General features: G+C 36.8%; 1 protein-coding gene across 3 annotated transcripts in view; it reads right to left on the reverse strand.

Annotated features, from left to right (window-relative positions):
- LOC110453009 (tyrosine-protein phosphatase non-receptor type 13-like) overlaps nt 1–25,550 on the reverse strand; it is a 60,030-nt gene that overhangs the window by 33,448 nt on the left and 1,032 nt on the right. For 2 of the 3 annotated variants that reach the window (XM_021501832.1, XM_021501816.1), the window contains exons 2-10: nt 24,839–24,982; nt 21,582–21,748; nt 18,412–18,477; nt 10,637–10,729; nt 9,970–10,065; nt 8,883–9,057; nt 7,842–8,330; nt 7,186–7,206; nt 3,209–3,335 (exon numbers count right to left, since the gene is read on the reverse strand). In XM_021501832.1, coding sequence (XP_021357507.1) covers nt 3,209–3,335; nt 7,186–7,206; nt 7,842–8,330; nt 8,883–9,057; nt 9,970–10,065; nt 10,637–10,729; nt 18,412–18,477; nt 21,582–21,748; nt 24,839–24,968 — 1,364 coding nt within the window. In that variant the 5' untranslated portion in view covers nt 24,969–24,982. The remainder of the gene's footprint in view (nt 1–3,208; nt 3,336–7,185; nt 7,207–7,841; nt 8,331–8,882; nt 9,058–9,969; nt 10,066–10,636; nt 10,730–18,411; nt 18,478–21,581; nt 21,749–24,838; nt 24,983–25,550) is intronic. The other variant, XM_021501824.1, reaches the window with a different exon arrangement.

A 25,550-nucleotide genomic window follows, 5' to 3' on the forward strand; every position in this document is an offset into this window, starting at 1 on the left:
TTTGGTGTATTCACTTATCTTTATGACAAGAAAAACCAAAATTTTCTTAGACAAGTACGCATACAGTTGGTGTCGGGTAACGACATAAACACATGAACACTGACAGTGATGCTACCTTCTTGCACACACATGCCTGTTGAGGCAGATACGTCTCCTTATTTCCCACATATCCTATCAGGCAGGTATCCATTCTGAACAAGAAACACCCCACAGGAGTCTGGGTGAGGAGGGAGGCACCTTCTGGTGCTAGACCTATCACTGACATAGGAGTATTACAGACTCCATGATTACAGGTATCCCTTTACCTAGAGACCCAAGGACGACCCAGTATACCCTACACGTACCTACAGTAACTGTTGTTGTACATGAAATATTTATTAATGCCAGCCACTCCATACGCATATGTAATTAATGGCACTTTTGATTTCCTAATCTCATATAATATTTAGACAGTGATCGATATATACAGTGTAAAACACTTGATGGGACTTTGGCTCCAGTCTATGAGTAAATCATATACTTACACCTGTATTGTATGTTATTACCCCAGGGAAATAAGAGGAGCACAAAACTCAGTGTTCTGTACTATAGCTAATTAGTATGGTAAGTAAGGCATGACCTATAAAATCTACTGTAACTGGCATGACATTTTGAGGTTAAAATCAATTAATGTCTCGTTGTTATTTTTTTAATTTTGAATGATGAAATAAAAAGCTATATTACTGTTTAATATTTGCTACAATTAAAACTTGTATTTTTTCTGTTTTACAAAGATGGTCCAACTGATATAATGTCTACTGCAGACATTAATTACTCAATGACAAATCATAGTTTTACCACATGTACACAGACTACAGTTATACAGCACAGGTAAACATCCTATCTATCTAATTGCGACTATAAAAAGTAACAGGGGTATTTCAAACAACTGATCGTACATGAGATCAGAATGGCAGCTGGATTGAAGGTTCAGCTGTTCAGATAGGAGAGTGACTGGTGAAGAGATCTCCAAAGTGAGATCTGGAGACTGGATTTAATGGCCGACTTTAACTGAATTAATTTACAGGTCTTAGTGTGAGTATCTGTTCAGACAGATAACTTTTGAATTCCACCTGATAAATCTGGTTATACAAACACAATGCTGACAGCTCAGCATCTAGTTTTAAGATGATTACAACATTTTTGGGACTGTTGCCAGAACCTTTGTGATTTTGGTCACAGCCTGTAGATCTAGAGTACAGAAAGTGATTAACTTTAACAAACTGAAGAGTTACAGAATCAGGATAACTTACAGGAAGACATGGAAACAGAATAACTTACAATGTAACATACTACAATACAGCCTTAACTTACATAGTAACATACTACAATACAGCCTTAATTTACATAGTAACATCCTACAATGCAGCCTTAACTTACAAAGTAACATACTACGATACAGCCTTAACTTACATAGTAACATACTACGATACAGCCTTAACTTACATAGTAACATACTATGATACAGCCTTAACTTACATAGTCACATACTACGATACAGCCTTAACTTACATAGTTACATACATAGGAACATACTACAATACAGCCTTAACTTACATAGTTACATACTACAATACAGCCTTAACTTACATAGTTACATACATAGGAACATACTACAATACAGCCTTAACTTACATAGTCACATACTACGATACAGCCTTAACTTACATAGTTACATACATAGTAACATACTACAATACAGCCGTAACTTACATAGTTACATACTACAATACAGCCTTAACTTACATAGTTACATACTACATTACAGCCTTAACTTACATAGTAACATACTACAATACATCCTTAACTTACATAGTAACATACTACAATACAGCCTTAATTTACATAGTAACATCCTACAATGCAGCCTTAACTTACAAAGTAACATACTACGATACAGCCTTAACTTACATAGTAACATACTACAACACAAATACAGCCTTAACTTACAATGTAACATACTACAATACAGCCTTAACTTACAATGTAGCATACTACAATACAGCCTTAACTTACATAGTAACATACTTCAATACAGCCTTAACTTACATAGTAACATACTACAATAAAGCCTTAACATACATAGTAACATACTACAATACAGCCTTAACTTACTTAGTAACATACTACAATACAGCCTTAACTTACATAGTAACATGCTACAATACAGCCTTAACATACATAGTAACATACTACAATACAGCCTTAACTTACTTAGTAACATACTACAATACAGCCTTAACTTACATAGTTACATACTACAATACAGCCTTAACTTACATAGTCACATACTACGATACAGCCTTAACTGACATAGTTACATACATAGTAACATACTACAATACAGCCGTAACTTACATAGTTACATACTACAATACAGCCTTAACTTACATAGTTACATACTACATTACAGCCTTAACTTACATAGTAACATACTACAATAAAGCCTTAACATACATAGTAACATACTACAATACAGCCTTAACTTATAATGTAACATACTACAATACAGCCTTAACTTACAATGTAGCATACTACAATACAGCCTTAACTTACATAGTCACATACTACGATACAGCCTTAACTTACATAGTTACATACATAGTAACATACTACAATACAGCCGTAACTTACATAGTTACATACTACAATACAGCCTTAACTTACATAGTTACATACATAGGAACATACTACAATACAGCCTTAACTTACAATGTAGCATACTACAATACAGCCTTAACTTACATAGTCACATACTACGATACAGCCTTAACTTACATAGTTACATACATAGGAACATACTACAATACAGCCTTAACTTACAATGTAACATACTACGATACAGCCTTAACTTACAATGTAACATACTACAATACAGCCTTAACATACATAGTAACATACTACAATACAGCCATAACACTTTGGTGTGGGAGTTTCATCCTGTAGCTATCTGCCTACCTTTTTGTATTGGAGTTTCATCCTGTACTTTCAACTGACGTCAATGGGTATACTCTTACTAATTTATGGAACAAAAGACGTATGCACCTCAATGGGTACTCCTGCTAATATATATGGGGAAAAGTCTGAACCATCTAAAATACTTCTACTGGCAGATAATATCTGAGCAAAGACCAAAAACACAAATTTTAGTGACAAATTCTTGGCCTACCTCAATGGATAATCTTGTTGGTAGGATGAGAATTCACTGCTGACGATGCTCTCTCTGTCCGAGTCTCGCCCCACCCTCAGGGCCATCTCCGACCCATACTGCATGTGAAGCCCGGGCAGGTAGGCACCTGTAAACAGTGGGGGAGTTAGGGGAGGTGGCCATTGTTTGTATCTCATGCAGTACAACAACTAGTATTTCATTGTTTCAGGTCAAAACTATATAGAGGTACAGGTTATATTACAAGACAGCATTATTTCATTTATTTGTGAAGTGCATTATAGGGGGATATTGATTGCTGAAATCAAAATCCATTTATAGAACCAAATGCCACACTTATCCTTAGAATTCAGAGATATTTAGAAAGTACTTATTATTTCTGAGATCATACTGAAATTCATTTTTTTTTAATAAAAACTTTCTAACAACATCAATATGTGCAGGCAGAGTAGAAGCTGTTATACATATAACCACCCACTATCATTAATCTTCACCGGGCACTTTTTAATGTCATACTGTTAATGACATAATGTATTAAGGTCACAATGGCACATTCTTAAGTACATATTTTCCCAAGGATTTGACATTTACAACAGACAGATATAAGTTATTTTGATAAGTAATTTTGATATCATTCCAAACTAATGTCTGTGATATGTGACCAGGCTGTGTACTGATGGTGTGGTAGTGTATATGTGTGTAGAGTGACGAGTGGAGGAGCCATCGTGCATATACAGGTACAATATGTACATGTTATAGTAATTAACATAGAGGCTTAGTGGCACCTGTTACATGTCAGGAATCTATAGTAGTATTCTTTACAGTCATCTAACCTTCACAGGACATCGCAAGCATGTATGTGGGACACATCCCAAGTACAAGGCACAGCAAGGATGCTTACCATCAAGTAAAGGGTAAAGCAAGCATGTGTGTGGGACACATCCCAAGTACAAGGCACAGCAAGGATGCTTACCATCAAGTAAAGGGTAAAACAAGCATGTGTGTGGGACACATCCCAAGTACAAGGCACAGCAAGGATGCTTACCATCAAGTAAAGGGTAAAACAAGCATGTGTGTGGGACACATCCCAAGTACAAGGCACAGCAAGGATGCTTACCATCAAGTAAAGGGTAAAACAAGCATGTGTGTGGGACACATCCCAAGTACAAGGCACAGCAAGGATGCTTACCATCAAGTAAAGGGTAAAACAAGCATGTGTGTGGGACACATCCCAAGTACAAGGCACAGCAAGGATGCTTACCATCAAGTAAAGGGTAAAACAAGCATGTGTGTGGGACACATCCCAAGTACAAGGCACAGCAAGGATGCTTACCATCAAGTAAAGGGTAAAACAAGCATGTGTGTGGGACACATCCCAAGTACAAGGCACAGCAAGGATGCTTACCATCAAGTAAAGGGTAAAACAAGCATGTGTGTGGGACACATCCCAAGTACAAGGCACAGCAAGGATGCTTACCATCAAGTAAAGGGTAAAACAAGCATGTGTGTGGGACACATCCCAAGTACAAGGCACAGCAAGGATGCTTACCATCAAGTAAAGGGTAAAACAAGCATGTGTGTGGGACACATCCCAAGTACAAGGCACAGCAAGGATGCTTACCATCAAGTAAAGGGTAAAACAAGCATGTGTGTGGGACACATCCCAAGTACAAGGCACAGCAAGGATGCTTACCATCAAGTAAAGGGTAAAACAAGCATGTGTGTGGGACACATCCCAAGTACAAGGCACAGCAAGGATGCTTACCATCAAGTAAAGGGTAAAACAAGCATGTGTGTGGGACACATCCCAAGTACAAGGCACAGCAAGGATGCTTACCATCAAGTAAAGGGTAAAACAAGCATGTGTGTGGGACACATCCCAAGTACAAGGCACAGCAAGGATGCTTACCATCAAGTAAAGGGTAAAACAAGCATGTGTGTGGGACACATCCCAAGTACAAGGCACAGCAAGGATGCTTACCATCAAGTAAAGGGTAAAACAAGCATGTGTGTGGGACACATCCCAAGTACAAGGCACAGCAAGGATGCTTACCATCAAGTAAAGGGTAAAACAAGCATGTGTGTGGGACACATCCCAAGTACAAGGCACAGCAAGGATGCTTACCATCAAGTAAAGGGTAAAACAAGCATGTGTGTGGGACACATCCCAAGTACAAGGCACAGCAAGGATGCTTACCATCAAGTAAAGGGTAAAACAAGCATGTGTGTGGGACACATCCCAAGTACAAGGCACAGCAAGGATGCTTACCATCAAGTAAAGGGTAAAACAAGCATGTGTGTGGGACACATCCCAAGTACAAGGCACAGCAAGGATGCTTACCATCAAGTAAAGGGTAAAGCAAGCATGTGTGTGGGACACATCCCAAGTACAAGGCACAGCAAGGATGCTTACCATCAAGTTAAGGGTAAAGCAAGCATGTGTTTGGGACACTTTCTGTCTCGGTCACATTTAAGCAATGTGTACTGTACAGGACAGAGCAAAGATCTTTACAATCAGTCACAATAAAGTACAGAATATAATAAGCCAAGAGTTGCATGGGACACTATATTATACTCTCTCAGCCACAACAAAGTACAGAATGTAGCAAGAATATGTTTGGGACACTCAATGTGTCAGCTTCACAGACCCTTCCCTATACAAACTACAGGACATACAAGTAACTGTATGGGTGGGGTTTCAATGTGGAAGTGGTCAATCAGACTGATGAAGTTTCCCTAAATGTGTGCTCGGTAAATTGTGCTCAGGTGGGGTTCTACAAATGGTCACTATGATTGACAGTTTATTGATTCTTGGTACAAGAAGATACACCTTATCATTCTTCATGTATATATGTAAACGTTTTATATCTAGGAATGAAATTTGGCAATCTGTTAATTGAAAAATCTAAGAAAAAGGTTACTTCGGCCAAAATTGTCTTCTGAAATGAAAATGTTCCAATGATATGTCATTTCAATCAAGTTTTTATACCTTTTTTCATTAATAATACATTTATAAGGAATTCTAGACTGATGATATTCTAAACAAAGCCAACTGTGAAATTGACATGCTTCCAACAAGTAATGGGTGTGCCCTGGGAGGATTACATGGTTATGTATGGGAAAGTTTTGGGGTATTAACGTATTGGCAGAGCCTACTTGGTATGAGAAGAGGGTATACAGCTTGATGTGGGGATACTGGGAAAAGGGACAGGAAACTATTAGGCATGGGTAGATATTGGGTTTGGGTCACGTTGTATAAAGAGAGGGTGGGTGAGAGTTATAGGCATGTGGAAAGTAAATTGTGTATAGGGTAGCGACAATATGGGCAGCATAGTGAAGGTACGGATACAGGGTTAACAGGGTATGGGGTTGGGTTACTAGGTATGGGATAGAGACACCAAGTATTGGGTCTGGTCACTGGGTATGGGGTAGGGATACAGGGTATTGGGGGGCATGTAGTAGAGTCACTTGGCATAGGAAGGGACTCTGGTTTATCGAGTAGGGACAAAGGGAAATGGAGAGAGTTAAAAAGGCGCCGAGTATTAAGAATTAAGAACATAAGAAGAGGAGGTATACATACTACACAACAGGTATGGGGAAGAACCACTAGTGATAAAGTAATACAGCCAAAATGTTAAAACATACAACATACTCCAGAACAAGCAATACACATACAATTCCAAATTCTAAATGCAAAACTTGGCAGAGGTGCAGATCATAAAAATGGTTGTCATGCAGAACATCATAGTACTTAATAATTACAAACATTGGAACATCACGGTAATGATGCCAAAAATTTGCATCCACAGCTTGCCATCGGAAGAACGCTATTACTAATGGTCTGCATACTTGATTGAGACGGACATGTGTTCTGTGATTGTGTAATGTTCCATATGTCTGTAATGATTAATAGATTATATATTTATGACTGAGGTGTGTCATGCAGCATGCGTACCAGTACAAACTGTTAGGAGTGTTACCTGTGTTATCCCGTTCGGCCTCTGTAACACAGGGGGTCCATGCTAACATTTACAGTTTTGCATTCCATCATTATGACATAATACTAATTATCAAAATGCAATTCTAACATGCATAGGACGCAACGTCTATTAGAGAAATAAATGACTCTTCTAATATTTACTGTGAAATACTTATATTAAATGTATATAGTGCTTGTATTTACTGTAAACACTTATTTTTACTTATACTGTTCAGCATTATATTTACTGCATAGCACTTATATTTACTGCATAGCACTTATATTTACAGCATGGTGCTTATATTTTGCCAAAGTTTTACTTTTTTTGCTAAACTCAATGAAAAAATACATGGCGTAAAACCTGCAGACTCCTTATAAAGAAGAGTTAAATTAATTACTTTTTATGATGTTGTGTGAATTTTAAACCCAGCAAATTTGTTTTCAGTACTTAGATTGTAATATAGAATAAATTATTTCTAGGAGTTAATATGCTACAATCATGATATCTACACCTAGGAAAGAAGAGCACAGATCAAAAATTCAATGCAGAGAAATCTACACACAATTTATTTTAGTTCCAAGTTATGTTATCTTTGAAATTCTACAAAGACTACTCTGGGTTCATGCTCAGTTATGAAGTATACTGAAGTGACCTACCTTGGTTATAGGAGACAGCAGAGCTGATTGACCTTGTGTCAGCCAGATGATCGGCACGTTCTGACAGAGTGATGGGTGAATCCTCATCACTACCCTCCCCCAGCAAACCTCTTCGCAGCACTTTTAGTTTCTTCTGACGCTCCTTTATCCTCAGGTATTTTTCATATGCTGTGTTTCCCATGTGGGTTGCTCCCATGTGTCTGCCCCTTGGACTCAGAAGAGGTCCAATTCGCTGTCCAGTCGTTACCCCCGGAGACACAGATCCACCATTTTGTGAGAACGAGAACGTAATATCTGACAAGTGATAGGACTGACCCCCTTGTGATGACTCTGTCAAATCCAGCTTCAAGTCCGTCGGACTAGCAAGTTTGTATGGCGGTGGTGCAACCTGTCCTGGACCAGTATACATATTTTCAGCATCCTGTATGTGGACACCATTGACATCTCGATTAGTGTTTCTGGATGATGGTTGGTATCCTGAATCAGTTTCTGGGAGGAAAGATTCATCATATCAATATATTGTGATGAGGTTTGACAAAGAAAGTATGTTTTCATACTATAAACTGTGAGCAAAAACTTCAAGAACGACCCTTGCAAAACAAGAAAACTCCTGAAAGGCACGAATGTCTTTGCAGTCATGTTTTTCACATTTTTATAATTAGAAAAAGTGACTTTGACCTTGCCACTCTGAAGTACAAACTCAATCAAATAATTATCATGCTTGATATATACAGTTGAATATGCATATGACTTTTTTTACGTTCATTGTATGACACTGACTTGGTTCATGCTTTTTCTACAAATAACAATAATGACCTTAGCCTTGACTTTGACACCCTTTAATATGAACAAATCAGAGGTTTTTTTCATGTCACAAATTTTTATTGAAATCCATAAAGAAAGTCACCAGAGCAAGCAACTTCCAAATTATGAACGAAAGGAATTTATTTTCAAGCGTTGAAGATCTGATGTAACTTTGGACAATGAGAGGTTGGGGCATCCATAAACCCAATGTAGATCAACAAAGTGCTCCAAGCTTACCTTCATTTCCACTACGATGTCTTGACCTTGACCGTGACCTTGACCGTGACCTTGATCTCTGTTGCTCTCTCCTGTGGGAATACTTGTGTTTCCCTCTGGACCTGTTGGCTCTATTTTCCCGCTGAAAAGAGCTGGTTTGGCGGCTTTTGCCCTGGGATTGTGGCACAGTTTCCTCCTAAGGACAAATAGACAGGTTTGGTTGACATCATTTTCTACGCTTCGTAAAGACTTGTACATGTACTTCCATTACTATAGCTTCTTATATACACCAATGTATAAAGTAAGTATGTTAACCTAGGGCTTTTGTCACAACCCTTGGTGAAATTATCACATGTCTACATGTTCATTTTCATTTTTCAATTCATTATCCAACCTATATATTCCTTCCTGTCTAATCTCAAGAAAATAAATCCAAGGAGCTTTACATTCAAAGGAAGCTGGACACATAAACTAAACTTTGTCAGGAGACTGGATGCAGCCTTACATTTTACCATGTTATCCATTTTACCACATCTATGTATGTACATGTCTCCTGCAGGTTGTAGGGGTTATCTGTTTGTTATGGGTTTATATTTCTAATGGCTTAAAGTCAGTTATAGTGTCACACCACTTGAAAACTACACCCGAACAAGACATCCAGCTGGGTCTAAGTCAAATTTTATTTACACATGATACTTGATAGCAAGAAAGCTAACACAACATGCTAAAATGTTACTGTACACCTCATTGAGTTTTGTTGAGAGATGTTTTTCTTATTTTACGTTGGTTAACTTCAGAGAGGGTCAAGGTCATTAAATCAAACAAACATGATAGTGTGATATAATAAGTTCCTGTATGACATCTACATTACAAGTTTTAAGTTCCTGTCTCAGATATTAGACAGGTATCTGGGAGTCAGACATGACAGAGTCTTGTGTTTTAGATAAGGCAGGTTTTATTTCTGTGTATCAGAATAGGCAGGTTTTTGTTTGTCAGAAAAGAGGTTTAGCTGTTTTAGATCAGATAGGTTTCTATATTTTAGATAAGATAAGTTTATGTGAGTCAGAAAAGACAAGTTTCTGTATATGTGTTTTTGTAGGGACTGTACCTCGCTGCCACTGCCCAGTATAGTTTTGTACAGGCCTCTAGTACACTGGCTATGTGACCTCTTCTTTGTATACTTGTCTGCATACATATCACATGCCTGCAAAAAATAAATTACCATATAGTATACACATGTGTCAGGCCAGTCAAACCATATCTTTCCATTACAGCAGGTTTTTTTGGTTGTGTTTTTTTTTATCAAATGTTTTCCCAGAATTTCAAAATCTAAATCATTTTCCTTTTTCCTCTTTGATATAATTAGTTAAATAATTAATTTTCACACTTAAATTCCACGAGGAGAGTCCATAATGACAGTAGGTACAAAGATATTTAAAAAGATAGCAGACCATGTTATATTTCATGATTGTTACATATAGACATAGCTCTTACTTTCAACATCATCCTCATTTAATATTGGTTCATTGTACTTTGAATGATTTACGAGAAAATAGCTTGGCTATAATCTATAACATAATATCAGTTCATGATACAGACAAGACATAAATAGCCTCACTACCTCACTATCATTTAGTTTCCAATACGCCTACCAAACACAAATATTTATCTTCTTTTATCAAAGTGATCTTTTGATGTTTGTATATAGTTTACACTTTTCTCTCACTTTTCCTTTTAGTGCATTGCATTTGCTGTGTTTGAAGCTTAATATCTACCTCCAGCAGCTGAATCATACTGGGTCTCTGTGAAGGTACCCCTTCACACATGGAATTCAGAACTGCTTGCAATTTACTGCTAACCTTGGCGGGCTGCAAAAAACAAAGGTAATCTGTGTTAGGGAATAAACTTACTGAATCCACAAATTATAAGATTGGCAAATTACTGGGGAAAACATTTTTTCTATATCAGCTTCCATGTTCTAGACAATTTGTCAGTAAACATCCTCCTCTGAAATTCAAAGCCTTCAAAATTGTGTAGATACACAAAAGAAAATAATTAGATATGCATATTTAAAGCTACATATTTTTGGTTAGAATTAGTTTTGTATCTTTTTGTGATTTTCCTTTGCTGTCCGGTATTGTAGACCTTGACAAATGATCTTCACATAGATGAAAATCAGTATCACGTTTTTTTTAAATTTATCAACTGCAATATGAACTTTTAAGAACAAAATTCCAAAATCAAGAGCATAACTGGTTCTAACTCTGCATTACAACGATGGGTACAAGACTGTTCAATTTTATACCATTCTATGATGATTACTTCACCTTATCACAAAAAAAGCCAGAACAAGGTAAATGTTAAGGTGGGAACAACCGTGTACACGTCTCATTGAACACCTAAAGAGGACTTCTCAATGTGCTTGCATTATAAATAATGAGTTTAAGAACTACTAATGAGGTAAAATAAAAAATAAAATTTTTTTAACATAACAGATTGTGTATGTTTCTCTCGCGATAACCTTTCTTTGATCTTCACTAAAAAATAATCATTTCCCTGCAGGCTGCTGGGAAAATCTGCAAAACAGTAGTCTTAATTAACTCAAAATTTAAATAATTTAAGTAAAATTTGTCATCAGACGTACCATGTCAGGAGATGATGACAAAATTTGTTGCAAAGAACTTTACTACTGAACTGCATCATTTATATATGTCCCCTAAGATAAATCCACTCCACCATGGCAGAAGTAAAACTGGGACTATTATTTTAGGTTTTACAGTACATTATCATGATGAACGACCCTTCATCATCTATTTCAAGCAGAACCACGCAAGTCTGTAACTATACAGAAAAATCACCATTATTTAAGCATCAAAAGCTAACAGTCTGCTGAAAATGTTTGCCTCTAAGTGATTTCACATAAATGTTGAATTGAGTAAGTCTTAAACACTGGACAGTTTGTCTAGAAAAAGCCTTTAACTCAACCAGTAGGATTTTATCATCCGGTTACCTACAAGGAACACCTCCTTTGAAACTAGATCATCCACTTTCTCTTTTTTTTCAGTCACTGAGGACTGTAATGCAGAAAACATAAAAAAGCACTAGATTAGATAAAAAAAATACACGCTAAACCCTGAGGGTATCCAAATTGATCATTTCATTGATTTGATATTCTGTAATCTAACAAATGGCCAAAGTTATGTCCTGACCCAGTTTCACAAACATTCCTATCTTAAGAAAATTCCTTTTTTGAGCATATAACTGTTTCCAATGGAAAGACCTAAGGAATGCCCCGATACTGGGGGATAGGTACAACGTATAGTCCTTTACAGCTCACATCACTGTTACCAGTCGTATGAAGGGTTATAGTGGTCTCCTTTAGGGTAAATCATGGATATCTATTTGTAGTTATCTCTTTAAAAGCTTGGGAATGCCTACATATTTAACATGGGTATGTATAAACTCTGACCAGTAACCCACATCACAATCATAGTTAAATCAAGCAGACATTCTGACTCTAAAATATCAACACATTTCCATATTATATTGTGTGGTTGCCAACATACTCCATAGTTTTGATTTTACACTGTGGATGTTTTTTCAATGAAACACAGCCATTAACACAAGGATTCGTTTTATAAGTCAGACTGGCATTTTGTTTCAGGTGGCCATGGTCATTACATCTCTATCTAGAGCATCAGCTTAAAATGAAACTAAATTCACTACATGATTTGCTTAACATTGATCAGTCAGTCAAGGTGGGTGTCCTGTAGTCAAACTTTCCCATTAAACTGCCAAACAGTGTTGATCTTGTTTTATCTGTAAACATATCTATATTCCCTCTAGGCTAGGATGTTCAATATATATATACACCACATTGAAGTTCTATCAATGTAAACTAGTTCTATAAATGTAAACTATCGTTACATCATCAATAGTGTAAGTTATTTGCCAAGGAGTGAGAATTTTCAGACTAGATATTCTATTGACCAGTAAATATATATTAATATATATCTGTCTATCAGTAGTGTTTACTCCATACCAGGTATAGAGCTAGCTGTGCCAGGTCTGTTTATACCTGGCCTGGCCATGTTTTATTCATAGCCCTACATTATTTATAAAGCCCCCGTCAGAAGTAAAACATAAACCAGGTGGGTTGGGTGGTACCCACTAGAAGCCACCCTCCCCCTGTGAGAGAAGCCAACCTCCCCCAGTGAGGACTCCACCAGATGTGCCCTGTCCATCTGCAGTCTTCCACAATATCACCAACACAAGACTTCTGATCAGTGCCTATACACTACTATACTACAGGGATGTTGTGAAGGAGCAATCTGATGCATGTAGTGGACAAAGTAAAAGAACCTTAATACCCATCTATTTATATATATTCACAGAAGATGGATGGTATCAGAATAGAGAGATTCAGTGTTAAATAGATGTGTCCCATTTTTGGGGTTTTATTGAGAAAGGCAGAGATGAGTGGAATTGGCTGTTTACCAGACATGTTGTATCTATAGCAGTCTATTACTGTCAGGTGTAGGGGGTAGAGTGATCCATCAGGTCAATTAGCCCACCACAGGTACAAAAGTTACAGGTATGCTACTCCTACTCATCAGTACAAACCTGAATATTCTTAGCAATCTATCGGTCATTTCTCTGGCCACTGACTGCAATTCTGAGGCCAGAAAGTATTTCAGTGTATACACATGTGTACATGCATTGTCATTTTCTAAATATTTCGTGTTTTTGGAACTATGTACCATAACATTAACAATAGTTCTCATTCATGAAAAATTAACAACTTACATATATAATTTTAAGTATCATTTGAAATATTTTACTAACCAAAATAAGACAGTTACATACACTTAACACCCAATGGTGAATATTAATAATACATGTTCTATAACAGATGATCACTGAAAAAACTGTGACCTCTGAAACAAAAACTGCATGTTTAACCTTTGACACATTAAAGTTGCATGTTCAACCTTCAGCACAAAAACGACGTGTGACCTTGAACACGAAAACTGTATATTTGAACTTCACAGAAAGAGTATGTGTGTTACCCTGAACACTGGCATGAGTAGATTAAACTTTCAAACAGAAATTGCTAAAGCATAATCATGCAAGTAAGGACAGAATTTGGTTCTGACACATTACCATGGGGTAATACAATAAATCAACACTTTGTGTGATGGTGTAAGTAGGTTTCCAGGTAAAGCTATTCTCTCAACATGTGGAGACCTGATGTGTGAATGAATGAACAAACAGTATGGTCTGATTCAATGACAGACAAACAAGAGAAACGGCTCTGTAGTACATGTACAGAGTCAGGTAGTAGTTGTAGGTGTATATCAGTAGGGTCATCAGTACCTTACTGTAGACATGGAGTGGTAGTATGGTCTGGAGTAATTTTATATAGGGTCGGTACATAGTGGGCTCTCCAGTTTATCTACACAAAACTCATAAACAAACAAAACAAAGATGATTTCCCTTTCATCTGAATGGTTCTGGACCATCCACTTGTGTTGCTGTCTGTTTGAGAGCTTCCGCTCATTAACATGCAGCTGTTCATAACCTGTGTGTCCCTGCATCATCTGATTCATCTCACAACAGGTAACTTGTAATAGAGTCACTCAATCATCTCACACCAGGTAACTTATAACAGAGTCACTCTATCATCTCACACCAGGTAACGTATAACTGAGTCCCTACATCATCTCACACCAGGTAACGTATAACAGAGTCCCTCTATCAACTTACACCAGGTAACTTATAACGGAGTCCCTACATCATCTCACAACAGGTAACTTGTAATAGAGTCACTCAATCATCTCACACCAGGGAACGTATAACTGAGTCCCTACCTCATCTCACACCAGGTAACGTGTAACAGAGTCACTCTATCAACTTACACCAGGTAACTTATAACTGAGTCCCTACATCATCTCACACCAGGTAACATATAACAGAGTCACTCTATCATCTCACAACAGGTAACTTGTAACTGAGTCCCTACATCATCTCACACCAGGTAACATATAACAGTCACTCTATCATCTCACAACAGTTAACGTATAACTGAGTCCCTACATCATCTCACACCAGGTAACATATAACAGTCACTCTATCATCTTACAACAGTTAACGTATAACTGAGTCCCTACATCATCTCACACCAGGTAACATATAACAGAGTCTCTCTATCATCTCACAACAGGTAACTTGTAACTGAGTGCCTACATCATCTCACACCAGGTAACGTATAACAGTCACTCTATCAACTCACACCAGGTAACTTGTAACTGAGTCCCTACATCATCTCACACCAGGTAACGTATAACAGTCACTCTATCAACTTACACCAGGTAACTTGTAACTGAGTCCCTACATCATCTCACACCAGGTAACGTATAACAGTCACTCTACCAACTTACACCAGGTAACTTGTAACTGAGTCCCTACATCATCTCACAACAGGAAACTTGTAACTGAGTCCCTACATCATCTCACACCAGGTAACGTATAACAGTCACTCTATCAACTTACACCAGGTAACTTGTATCTGAGTCCCTACATCATCTCACACCAGGTAACGTATAACAGTCACTCTATCAACTTACACCAGGTAACTTGTATCTGAGTCCCTACATCATCTCACACCAGGTAACGTATAACAGTCACTCTATCAACTTACACCAGGTAACTTATAATAGAGTCACTCAATCAACTCGCAACAGGTAACTTGTAACTGAGTCCCTACATCATCTCACAACAGGAAACTTGTAACTGAGTCCCTACATCATCTCACAACAGGTAACTTGTAACTGAGTCCCTACATCATCTCACAACAGGTAACTTGTAACTGAGTCCCTACAACATGTCACACCAGGTAACGTGTAACAGAGGCACTCTATCAACTTACACCAGGTAACTTATAATAGAGTCACTCGATCAACTCACAACAGGTAACTTGTAACTGAGTCCCTACATCATCTCACAACAGGTAACTTGTAACTGAGTCACTCTATCATCTCACACCAGGTAACTAATAACCTGTAAGTCTTTCCATTATCTCACTCTTGCAGAAGTTCTTAAAAAAGAACTGTAACTAGACTTAATAAAATTCCTAAACTTAACAACATATTGTCCAATAAATTGGGGGTTGGTGATGATGGGGTGCGGGGGTGGGGGGTATAAAAGCAGATTTATCAGTTACCTTGGTATTCATTCCAAGTAAAAGCAGAGAAAATTAAATAAATCTAAGACAATCAATCAGCGTTATAGGAATTACTTAGGCTCAGTGTAACGTGTCATTGATTCTGCAGTGAGATTTTCAAGCGACAGATAATTACCCTGACTGCAGCTGTTGAAGATTCAGGTGTGAGCAATGTGTAATCAATAAGTGTGAGTCAGATAAAGGTGTTCCCTGCCATCGGTACACTCTACTGTATACACTCTGTTTCCGGTTGGAGCACCTCCAGACAGGGGTGAATAACTGCCAGTGAAGATCTAGAGTAACTTATGTACCAGACTTCCATTTGACATATAGCAGAACTGATTTAGCGCCTCAATGTGGATCCCATCTGTAAATTCATCATGACTAGTCTCCTTGTGCTACCAAGCTATGGGCAAGGTATCACAAGACCTCACCAGTAGGAAATGACCAGTAATGACAGATTTTAGCTGTACAGGCCAGACAATCATCATACTTTTCCCTAAACATCGTAGGCCAGGTAATCATACCAATGTCAGCTATAGGTCAGGTAATGAATACATATAGACCAGGTATTTATAGTCACACATAGTCAGGTAAAAAGTTTAAAGCCAATTCAAAGTAGAGTGTCATCACCAATGCTAATTTGAATGGTATAATCAGTTTTCTTATATTAAAATAGCGATACTTTTGCCTTATATTACTGCCCCTGATGATGATCAGCCCTAAAACAACACTGTACTGTATACACAGTTTTGTATAGTAGATATGTGCATTATTCACCGAAACCAATCCTGATTTGAAAATTTGGATTTCTTCTTATTCTTAGACAAAAGAAGTCCATTTATAAGTATTGTATCTGACCAAAATTATCAATACATTTTAAACATAAGCTCAAAGCAACAGCGAATCAGAGTTGTGGGTTGCCTTGGTTAATTCAATTAGTATCTCATGGTCAAATGTACTATGACAAATATCAACACATTTCCTTTCATGGTCTGATATTTTAAACATGTATCATTTACATGTAGAAATACATTAACAAACAAAACAACTTATTTTTTCTGTATGGCTGTATTCAAACTGTAACTAACCTAGGGATTATATTCAATTGAGATTGTTGAAGTCATTGAGGACAGTGAGCAGTAGGGTATTACATCTGTGTGTTTGCTATGTTGTCTACCAGTAGTTCACCATTCGACTCAGAGTAAGAGTATAACAGACCATGACATGCAATACACGTACTTCCATACATACAACACATTAGGTAGCCATACACAACTTGGTTAGTATTACTGGCTTATATCTTCAACTCTGAAAACTTATTTCAATGTTTTAGTGATACATCTACTATACAGGAAATTGCTGTTTAACTGGAATACCAAATTTTATCACACAGCATATATATATCATGTATGTACTCTTCTATTTTAGNGGACGAAAACGGATAGCAATAGGTCACTTGAGCTAAAGCTCAGGTGACCTAAAAAGAAAGCCACATTCTCAAAGAGATGGCAATCCTCAAATCAAAGTTCTGAAACCAGGCTGTAATAAATAAAACACAAAATGTCTGCAGAAGTCTGCAGCTATAACAATATGCAAATCCCATGTCCAGGATTGCCAAATTGTACGCTGTCCAAACAGACTTTTATAGGGAAAACTTTCAACAGCTACAGTTGTTTATATATTTTAATATGTTCATATGATAGTGAGGCCTCCCAAATTTCAAGAAAAAAAAGCCTACACCTCCAATATGTGCTGGCAATGTACTATAGGAAGGCATTATTATACAGTATTTACAAAACTGTACAAAGAGGACCTCAAAAGAGTCTGGAACACATGTACATAAAAAAAGTCAGGAGAAATAGGGACAACTTTTAAATTATTTTTACCACATGCAGATAAATGATTTACCTTAGAATACAGAACAGTTGCCTCATTTTTACCTCTTAGCATTTAAATATTTTTTCAACATCATATCATGTTTACTTTGGACACCGAGTGTATTATACATAAATTGATGCATTATTTTATTTAATAACATTATATATGTTTGAATGATCAAATATCATTTCACTTAAGTAAATAAACTACAGACCAACATCAGAAACATATACAGAGGCAATAAATATGAACAAGGGAAAACTGAGTTATAAAGCTTAATAACATCACAAAATAACAATATTAAGCAAGTGTTCTGATGGACAAAAAGTGAAGACTGCATGCATATAACTTGGTTCTGCTGTGTTAATGATAATAACAGTACTGGAAGGCCTGCAAGCTTCAAGAACCAATTATAAATATGCATAATAATAAATATGATTTAATTACCTGATTTCCTATGAGGCTGTACTCTGCTGCATACCGTAAAGTTTTCCCCAAGGAGAAGGAGTGCACCTGCAAGAAGACAACATTGAAAGTCTGATCGGTCAGCTCTTATACAGCTGTGGTAAATGTCAAACTTGTAACAGGACTTCAAACATTCTATGTATATATCTTGTATAAGTATTTTTTATTTTGAGAAAGGAAATAATTCCTATGGTGTAACAGCAACAGCATTTAATCTATAGATGTACAGTTAAAAATGAAGCATATATATTTGCCCGATAGCCAATAATTCAATGTTATCCCAACCCATGTCATTGCACATTAAAAGCCTTCAAAACTTGAGGACAGATGCCGTAACAACATGTGGAATGAATGTTCATTAGTTGGGTAATTGAATAACAGAAACTTCACCAGATACAATAACAACATTATTGACAGAACCATTTTCTTCTGGGTATCATACACAAAATGCAGGGGTCTTATGAAGTTGTCCAAGAAACCATGGTAACAGTAATGAAAAGACAAAATTTGCCAAACATCTGAATGTGGGAGATATGTACGCAATAGACAGAGACGACCAGTGCTGTATCACAGCATATGTATCAGTAAAACTGTAATGATATATACACCACAACACCAGGACTCTCATGTTACATTGATATTAGAACTTAAACAATGTCACAATAATATAGATAGCCAACATTCTTACAAATTACAGTCGATATCCTACATGAGGTTTCCTCAAAATTGCTATCATTACAAAAAATTAATTGCACAATAACTCTTTGCATGGTGATCCTAAACTGTTACATTTGAAACTACTTAGTAATTACTTTGTAATTGTGTTTCATTTTGCTTGAGAGTGAATGCGAACTCTGATTAGGGGGAATAATGTTACGATACAAAACGTATCCTCCACCTAAAGTACCCTCTACCTTAAGTATCAGGGCCGAACGTTCCAGTCCCCTGGAGCTACTGGATTTACAAGACTACCGGTGAAGGCTAATGTTTTGGACAATAAGACTGTTGAGTCTGCCCCTAAGAACCACCGGTGTACAGACAGTTGCTGACTGATGTTACACAGTAATCAGTGATGTACTGATTACACTGTAAATGTACATGAAAGGAGACTGATCTCTTTGTGGTCCAGGATTCCATCTGTACTCAAGCAAAAGCCCTACAGGATTCATCATCATGAAATATTAAAATTCAACATTATAACGTGAAAGTGTGTTAAGACTTTATATTATCAGTATGTGTCATAAAGAAATAGAAAACTCACTCAGAACCTTGTTTTCCTTTCTTATTTCCTAAGCTTTACTCATTCACCCCTGAAACTTTATAATGAACTATTCCAACCTGTGAATTGGAAGTGTTCAAATGTGTCTTCAGGGGTGAATTAGTTAAACTGTCTGACTTTGAGGTTATGACACAGACCGGGTCACAGTGTACTTGTTGAACCGATCAAAGACATACTACTATGACTGGTAATTACAGATTCTACATTTTCAGCCAAACCTGATACTCTTTAACAACTTGTATACTTGGGATCAAGCTATATATACATTTTCAAAAAGTCACAAAAGATAAATTGGCATCTCCAGAAACCTAATTATGTAAACTTAGTTATGATTGGCATTTACCAGTAAGCTGCATGAACTAATTACAACTACTTTTGCCTCCACAGAGCTGAGCTGTAGGCAGTAGAAAGGGAAACAAAACACTGTCAGGAATTTGGGACGAATTTCTGTATTACCCACTGATCACATAAACATACAGGCAGATAGTATACGCACGCCAGTGGCCAAGTATCACCACAGGCCTTCCTGTATCTTCCTGACCTAGCCCAAGTACCAGATCCACAGCCAGCTTCAACTGGTAGGGGCAAGTCTACAGTCAACTTCTACTGACATAGACAAATCTTCGGCTTGTTAACACTGATTGTAAAATAAACCTTACCCAGCGGCAGTTCATTAACTCAATAACATGGGTTATATGGTAACTCAATAGAAAGACAAGACCCAAACCGATTGTCAGAAATTCTCAGTAATTAGGCCCATCATAGCTGATTAGTGGAGGGTATACAGACAGAAGATCCATATGCACCCACCCCATGCTACAGGGGAGTGTTAACCCCTCCCACCAGTAAAGCTATAGTCGGCTACCAATTTGTTTTAATTAGTTGCCAACATTAGCATCTACATAATTTGTGTCTACAAGTGCTTGTTCATAAGTAAAAGTGCATCAAATCATCAACTTTAATTGAACAATGACTGATAAAGATTGTCTGCCTTAACAGAAAAATGTTTTCAGATTTATTACCAGGCCCACAAAAGGCCTTCATTACTCAACTGGTTAACATGTAGCTGACCTGGTCACCATGAAAAAGGGTCAAGGTTGAACAAACTATTCAACAAAACTGGGAAAAACTGATAAACTTTGAGTCCAGTAAGCTACAGGACAAAGACCATAAATCTAAATCAAATAGTTCCTTTAATTATTAGATGTGAAAATATTTCAGTTTTAAAGACAGGTGACACCCGTTTTGACCTTAAAAGTGGATCAATTGTATTATGTCATTCATTTGAAAAAAATTGTTAGCACCAGCAAACAACAGGACAAAAAGCATGATTATATTTTCACCTTTTTCTAAACATTTTCTTTGGGTCGGAAAGTATGGATTATGAAAAGTTCTTTTTACACAACCAATAAAATCACCGGTCATTTGTCTGATGAAGGTAACAGTGTACATATCATACTAGTCATCGAAACATCACATAGAAAAAAAATTTGGTTGTGTAAAAAACATTTTTCACCTTGGGAACTAAATGAGACAATAGCATCCATTTGACGATACCCTACAATGCCTTCTACCAAAGTAAGCTACAGGACAAACATCATGACTCAGGAGCTTATTATTCTGTAAAAGATGCTTAATGTTTGAAGTTTTGAACACATTCAACTCCCGTGACTAGAAAGTAGTACATTGTCATTTGTTTTTACTTATCTGATAGCTCTTTATTACAGCAAGCTATCACGGCTCTAGGAGACATAGTTCGGTAGAAGAAGTCCTATAAGGGAAGATTACATCACACCATAATAAGTTTATAGCAAATTGACTATTTGGTCACTAGTGCTACACATTTGTAACATTTCATGAGTAAGAGGCTGACCTTTTCTGTGTCGACTCCTTCGAAGTCTGGTATCTGCCTCAACTCTGGCGCTGCATAGGCGTGGCCTTCAGTCCCACCATTGTGTGGAAACTGTACCTCTCCGCCACTGGTGAAGGTCAGGGTATCCGGGCTTATAACGAAATTTGGATGCCCCTCATGTCCTTCACCTGGCAACAAAATATACAATATTAACTACAGAGAAATTAACCAATACCTACAGGAATGTGTACACTTAATGGAACTATGTTAATTTGAACTGGAAATAAAACCTGTATATTGCAATTTTTCAGTGAAATTATATTAGCGCGAGTGTACACTAATACCTGTATAAAAACATTTTGAAGATGCATCAAAAGCACTGCGTAATTCTTGGATAAATACATCATGAACACGTTGAGCATACATTTGCAAAAAAAAAAATCATTTTATACATATTGGCAAAACTTATCAACAAGGTGTAGAGTTGTTATGTTAGAACAGGTGTACACTATTCCCTGTATATTGGAGGTGTAGAGTTGTTATGTCAGAACAGGTATACACTATTACCTGTATATTGTAGGTGTAGAGTTTTTATGTCAGAACAGGTGTACACTATTACCTGTATATTGGAGATGTAGAGTTGTTATATTAGAACAGGTGTACACTATTACCTGTATGTTGGAGGTGTAGATTTGTTATGTTAGAACAGGTGTACACTATTACCTGTATATTGCAGGTGTAAAGTTGTTATGTTAGAACAGGTGTACACTATTACCGGAATATTTGAGGTGTAGCGTTGTTATGTTAGAACAGGTGTACACTATTCCCTGTATATTGGAGGTGTAGAGTTGTTTTGTCAGAACAGGGGTACACTATTACCTGTATATTGGAGGTGTAGAAATGTTATGTTAGAACAGGTGTACACTATTACCTTTATATTGGAGGTGCAGAGTTGTTATGTTAGAATAGGTGTACACTATTACCTGTATATTGGAGATGTAGAGTTGTTATATTAGAACAGGTGTACACTATTACCTGTATATTGGAGGTGTAGAGTTGTTTTGTCAGAACAGGTGTACACTATTACCTGTATATTGGAGGTGTAGAGTTGTTATGTTAGAACAGGTGTACACTATTACCTGTATATTGGAGGTGTAGAGTTGTTATGTTAGAACAGGTGTACACTATTACCTGTATATTGGAGGTGTAGAGTTGTTATGTTAGAACAGGTGTACACTATTACCTGTATATTGGAGGTGTAGAGTTGTTATGTTAGAACAGGTGTACACTATTACCTGTATATTGGAGGTGTAGAGTTGTTATGTTAGAACAGGTGTACACTATTACCTGTATATTGGAGGTGTAGAGTTGTTATGTTAGAACAGGTGTACACTATTACCTGTATATTGGAGGTGTAGAGTTGTTATGTTAGAACAGGTGTACACTATTACCTGTATATTGGAGGTGTAGAGTTGTTATGTTAGAACAGGTGTACACTATTACCTGTATATTGGAGGTGTAGAGTTGTTATGTTAGAACAGGTGTACACTATTACCTGTATATTGGAGGTGTAGAGTTGTTATGTTAGAACAGGTGTACACTATTACCTGTATATTGGAGGTGTAGAGTTGTTATGTTAGAACAGGTGTACACTATTACCTGTATATTGGAGGTGTAGAGTTGTTATGTTAGAACAGGTGTACACTATTACCTGTATATTGGAGGTGTAGAGTTGTTATGTTAGAACAGGTGTACACTATTACCTGTATATTGGAGGTGTAGAGTTGTTATGTTAGAACAGGTGTACACTATTACCTGTATATTGGAGGTGTAGAGTTGTTATGTTAGAACAGGTGTACACTATTACCTGTATATTGGAGGTGTAGAGTTGTTATGTTAGAACAGGTGTACACTATTACCTGTATATTGGAGGTGTAGAGTTGTTATGTTAGAACAGGTGTACACTATTACCTGTATATTGGAGGTGTAGAGTTGTTATGTTAGAACAGGTGTACACTATTACCTGTATATTGGAGGTGTAGAGTTGTTATGTTAGAACAGGTGTACACTATTACCTGTATATTGGAGGTGTAGAGTTGTTATGTTAGAACAGGTGTACACTATTACCTGTATATTGGAGGTGTAGAGTTGTTATGTTAGAACAGGTGTACACTATTACCTGTATATTGGAGGTGTAGAGTTGTTATGTTAGAACAGGTGTACACTATTACCTGTATATTGGAGGTGTAGAGTTGTTATGTTAGAACAGGTGTACACTATTACCTGTATATTGGAGGTGTAGAGTTGTTATGTTAGAACAGGTATACACTATTACCTGTATATTGGAGGTGTAGAGTTGTTATGTTAGAACAGGTATACACTATTACCTGTATATTGGAGGTGTATAGTTATGTTATAACAGATGTGCACTATTATCTGTTGATATGAAATGTGTAATTGTTAGGAATCAACATGAAAATCTATCTTTAGTATGTGATGCTTCTCTTTAACCACAGATAATAATTTGTGGACCGCTTTGAGACGACATACAAACTATGTTGTTATAAAGTGGTATATAAGAACCTTAAATTATTATTACTTTTATTATTACTTTATAGCTCTATTATCTATATCACCACAACTTCTCCGCCTAAGACTTATATTGAATAGTTGGGATATTAAGTTTTTCAGTCCTTCCCCTGAATTCATTTCGTGTTATAATAAAAGTTATATTAGCTCAAAAATAAAATATCTAGCTGGGTGTTTTTTTTATTAAAAATGTTTGCATGATTCATGCATTACATCACTTTAACTTTTCTGATAGCTTTACATGCACATAGCTGCTGCACAGCGTAACCAGACATCTTGATGTGTTCCACACTAGCCTGGCCCAGCTTATCTGTATCAGGGAGACTTAGCCTTACATACGTGATACTGCAACAACTTCTCTATCAAATTTCCCTTCTAGTCCATAATGCACAGAATTACTACAAATAGTGTTTCAGTCAGTGCATAACATCCAAATTAGAATCCTTCTTAATGATTAACTTTTTTTTTCCTTTTGGAAATAGATTTCTGGCTTTTACATTTAATTCATGATTTCCAATAAAACTAAATAAGATGGACTGAGGTGAACTTTATGGAATAACTTCAAAAGCTCTTAAAACAAATTGATTTAAAAGGTTGATTGCATGTTGCATGATTACATGTATAACTTGTATGGTATCAAAATGAAAGCTATTATAATTTATTTGAGGTGTAATATAATTTGTGCTCACCCTGTTCCAGAGCGCTGTGTAAGGTAAGAGCACTTTGGTAGGCAATGCCCCATATTTCAGGTTCCGTGAGAGGTGCTCCCCGAACCTCTAGGACCTCAAATAGAGACACTGACACTTCAGCTACTGGCATCTTCCTTCTTATACCTACAAACACAACAAAATACATCATAAAACTTTGGGTACAGAACCCGCTTGTTACCTAATAATGGAAAAACAGTGTCTTATTAACTTAAAGCACTTACTTAAAAATATGATCTGCATAAGAAATTTACATACATACTGCACTACATGAAGTTCTTCTTTTGCTTAATTTAAAAAAAGAATTTATAATCAATGAAAGTTTTACTTAATATTCTTTTTCTAATATCATCAAAAGAAACAGGTCAGAATATTTACTCATCTTTAACCCTTTCAATCAACCAAAGGTAACTTAGTAGACTCTACCAGAGATTTATTTGAACGAGTCCATTATGGTCTGCAGTGGTGAAAGGGTTAAAAGCAGATTATCATGACCATCGGTATACCCCTGTAGCAGTTGTTGGTCCAGCTCCAGACACTTGGTAGGGGTTTTACCCACCAATCATCTGAAACTGGTCTTCTATCAGATCATGAATGTTACACTAAAGCCGAAAGGGAAATTCCCTATACCGCAAAGCTAGAAGGCAACCGTAATTCTATGTACAATTAAAATCTACCCAATACTCCCCCCCCC

Source organism: Mizuhopecten yessoensis, unplaced genomic scaffold, assembly GCF_002113885.1.
Source record: "Mizuhopecten yessoensis strain PY_sf001 unplaced genomic scaffold, ASM211388v2 scaffold815, whole genome shotgun sequence".
NCBI lineage: Eukaryota > Metazoa > Mollusca > Bivalvia > Pectinida > Pectinidae > Mizuhopecten > Mizuhopecten yessoensis.